The sequence below is a fragment of the Furipterus horrens genome, unplaced genomic scaffold (genome assembly GCF_987537825.1).
Source record: "Furipterus horrens unplaced genomic scaffold, mFurHor1.1.pri manual_scaffold_2, whole genome shotgun sequence".
NCBI classification, from domain to species: domain Eukaryota; kingdom Metazoa; phylum Chordata; class Mammalia; order Chiroptera; family Furipteridae; genus Furipterus; species Furipterus horrens.
In genome coordinates, this window is record NW_028327172.1 from 9,549,547 (window position 1) to 9,553,524 (window position 3,978).

General features: G+C 39.7%; 1 protein-coding gene across 1 annotated transcript; it reads left to right on the forward strand.

Annotated features, from left to right (window-relative positions):
* Window positions 1–1,850: 1,850 nt before the first annotated feature.
* OR10W1 (olfactory receptor family 10 subfamily W member 1) lies at window positions 1,851–2,795 on the forward strand. The gene has a single exon (XM_090267512.1). The coding sequence runs from the start codon at window positions 1,851–1,853 to the stop codon at window positions 2,793–2,795; it is 945 nt and encodes a 314-aa protein (XP_090123638.1).
* Window positions 2,796–3,978: the final 1,183 nt, after the last annotated feature.

Sequence of the window (3,978 nt, forward strand, 5' to 3'; positions counted from 1 at the left end):
GGATCTATGTTTAAGTATTCTTCTTCTAGGAATCCTTTTCAGAATTAACTAATCACAAACTATGCTAGGTCCTATGTTGTGAAGTCTTATAATACACTATTTTTCTTCATAGCACTTAATCAAATCTATTGATCATCTATCTACCTACCCATACATATAACAGATTATTTAATTAACAGTGTCTGCCTTTTCTATTACAATGTAATATCCATTGAGCCCAGACTGTGCCATTTTAATCACCATTGTATGCAGTGCTTGGCAGTTAGTTAATACATAAAAATTAAATGTAAATGACTTCAGAAAGGGCAAGTTAAAGATTTTCTAAAATTCTCAATATTGGCAGAATAGAACATGGACCAATGTTTTTAAAAATGGTGGATGTTATTTTACTGCTCTGAAAACAAGAACAAAAAATTGAAAATTTTAGCATCTAAGGAGCTAAATAACAGTTAAAGAATGAGGAGAATACCAAACTATTGCACACAAACCTGTGAATTAATCTTATTTTTATTAGATCAAAGAAAGGGACTGCCCATGACCATATGGGTGATGTCGAGATCTTAATCCTGACAATTCCTGAGATCTGTTCCACGAAGGACCATTTTTAGGAAGATATTCAACATGAGAGCATTTCCAGAGCTGAAATTGTGAGAAATATCAAATCCCTGTCGTATGAGGAATAGCTAAATAAATCAGGATGAAACATAGAACTGCATAATAATGGCTCTTCAGTACCTGAATTGTTTCATGTAGAAATTGCTCCATGCTGTCAAGCCACTACTGCTGCCTTTGCCTAAAGAGTAGCACCTACCCTTCTAATCCTAATATTCAATCCTCTAGGATCTTGTTAGCACCTTATCCTCTACCCAAATTGAACCACTGTTTCTCATGACCCTCACGTCTTTATGCTTTCCCATTTTTAATCGTGTTCTCAATTAACTTTCTTTTCCTTTGATGTCCTTACTATTCCATGCTTTTTCTCCCATGATGTCTTTTGAAATTAAATGTATTGGAGTAATACAGGTTAACAACAACATATAAGCTTCGAGAGTAAAACATCATCTGTATGTCGCATTGTGTGTTCATCACTCAAACTCTAGTCTCCGTCCATCACCATATATTTGATTCTCTTTACTCTCTTTAACATCCCCTCATACCTCTTCCCCTCTGGTAACCACCATACTGTTGTTTGTGTCCATGAGTTTATTTGTTTCTTTGGTTTGTTCGTTTGTTGCTGTTTTATATCCCACAGATGAGTGAAGTCATATGGTTCTTGTGGATTAATACCCAAAATTGAAAATACATCTCTTTTCTAAAATCCAGTTGTCTAATTTACACATTTCTATGACTTAATCTACTTTTTACTCATAATATAAAGTATATTTTATATGTATCATGAGCTTTTGAATGTTATATCCATATAATATACAACTCAATACCTCAAGGGGCATTGAGTGTAAATATAAGTGAATGGGTGAATAAATGAATAGCTTTCTGCCTTCACTTTCATAACCTCTGCACACAAAAATTCATTCACACTTTCCCTGTAACTTTACTGAAAAAAAATGTAATTTTCATTCCATTTCTACTAAAAATGGCTTTTTGAACTGCACAAATTTCCTCTGAATATTTTCCTCAAAAGTTTCTTACATAATTTAGTCTGACACTTAGAAATTAGGTTTTAGATATTTACGTGAAGAGGTTTAGTAAAAGTGGAGGAAAAAGAAACCTAACCCCTCATTCTTCTAGTTTGTAGATTAGTTCGTGACTCACAGTGTGAACTAATATATTGTCAGTCTGATTATTTCTCCTCTCCTAGTAACTCCCAGCAGACAAAACGTGTTGGCTCAATGACCTGGGGAAATTGCTCAGTGTTGATGGACTTTGTGTTCCTGGCCTATCCCTCCCATCCTGGGCTGTGTGTCTTATCCTTCCTTGGAGTCAGCCTGGTTTATGCATTGATCATCAGTGGGAATGTCCTCATTGTGGTGGCCATCCAGACAGAAGCCCGCCTACATACACCCATGTACTATTTCCTGGGCAGCCTCTCAGGGATAGAAATATGCTACACGGCTGTAGTGGTGCCTCACATTCTGGCCAACATCCTGCAGTCAGAGAAGACCATCACCCTCCTGGGCTGTGCCACTCAGATGATTTTCTTCATCGGACTTGGCAGTGCCGATTGCTTCCTCTTGGCTGTAATGGCCTATGACCGGTACGTCGCTATTTGCCACCCCTTGCGGTACCCTCTCGTTATAACTTTAACTCTTTGTGTTTGCCTGGTTGTTGCTTCTGTAGTCATCGGCCTGTTTCTGTCCTTACAACTGGTGGCCTTCATCTTCTCTCTGCCATTCTGCCAGACTCGGGGTATTGAGCACTTCTTTTGTGACGCGCCGCCCGTGATGCGTCTCGTTTGCGCCAACAGCCGCATCCATGAGCAGTCAGTGCTGGTGGCAGCCACACTAGCCGTTGCCATGCCTTTCCTCCTCATCGCCGCCTCCTACACCTTCATCGTGGCTGCTGTCCTCAAGATCCATTCAACAGCGGGCCGCCACCGGGCCTTCTCCACCTGCGCCTCCCACCTCGCCGTGGTCCTGCTGCAGTACGGCTGTTGCGCCTTCATGTACCTGCGCCCCAGCTCCAGCTACAACCCCGAGCAGGATCGATTCATCTCACTGGTATACACATTGGGAACCCCACTGCTCAATCCGCTTATCTATACCCTGAGGAACGGCGAGATGAAGGGGACCCTATGGAGAGTTCTCGCCAAGAGTTGTCCCTCCCAGAAAAACTAGCGGGGAGAGTACAAACTATCAGGCAAGGGTTTGGCTCCAACTGCACAAATGTACACACAACTGGGATTTCTTTCAGTTGATGTTAAAACTGATCTTTTAAAATGGTATGAATTGTCTGGATATTGTTTACCTCTGTATACCAGAGACCTTTAAAATGTTTCTACCATTTTAGTAGACTCAGTAATTTCTCTTCTATAAAAGAAATCAACAAAGGAGCGTAACATAATATAAAGTGACAAGTATGAGACTGTATCTCAGGTATCAGCCAGAAGTAGATATGACATTCAATAGATTTTAACTTTAAAAATATAATATAGGGGTTATATGCAGCAGTATGAATGAGGGAATAAATAAGATTTGGCAACGCTCTTACATACTAGCGATAGCAGGAAGCCATTATCTGATCCTTGGGCCTCACAGACAAAAAGAAGGTACAGTATTATTACTAGATCTGTCAAAAGAAAAAACTTGGTAGGAACTGTGGCTTTAGGGGAAGAAAAGCAACTATTAGCAGAGCTGTGACCATGCAAAGAGACAGCAGGGAGATAACTACCCCAATCTCTCCCTGCTTGTGCTCGCCCATCTCTTGCCCTGTCTTCCCAGCTGGAAGCAAGAGGTCAGGGGAGACTGAATGATGCAGTTCTCAAAAGCTAGCCTTTTTGCACAGAGCGGAGAAGAGAGACACCTTGAGAGTTGGGACCAAGAGAATAATCAGAAAAAGATAGTTTATTATAATAGTTTATGTAAAATTGAAAATATGAAAAAATAAAAAAATGTTAACAATCTGACTTTCCATAAAAAAAGTATTTGCTAAACAATTATTATATGAAAGGATTTTTTTCTTGTGGCTACTCTTGTTTTTTTTTTTTTTTTAATTGTTTATCTGTTACAGTTGTCCCATTTTTCTCCCTGTTGCTCTCCCTACCCCACCCACCCCACTCCCACATTCAATCCCCAGAATAAACTCAAGATGGGTAAAGGCTTAAATGTAAGCCATGACACCATAAAAGTCCTAGAGGAGAACACAGGCAGGAAAATTTCAGATATCTCACGTAACAATCTCTTCACGGATACCTCTCCTAAGGCAAGAGAAATAAAGGAAAGAATAAAGAAATGGGACTACATAAAACTAAAGAGTTTCTGTTTAGTGAAAGAAAACATCAGCAAGATGAAAAGGGAACCA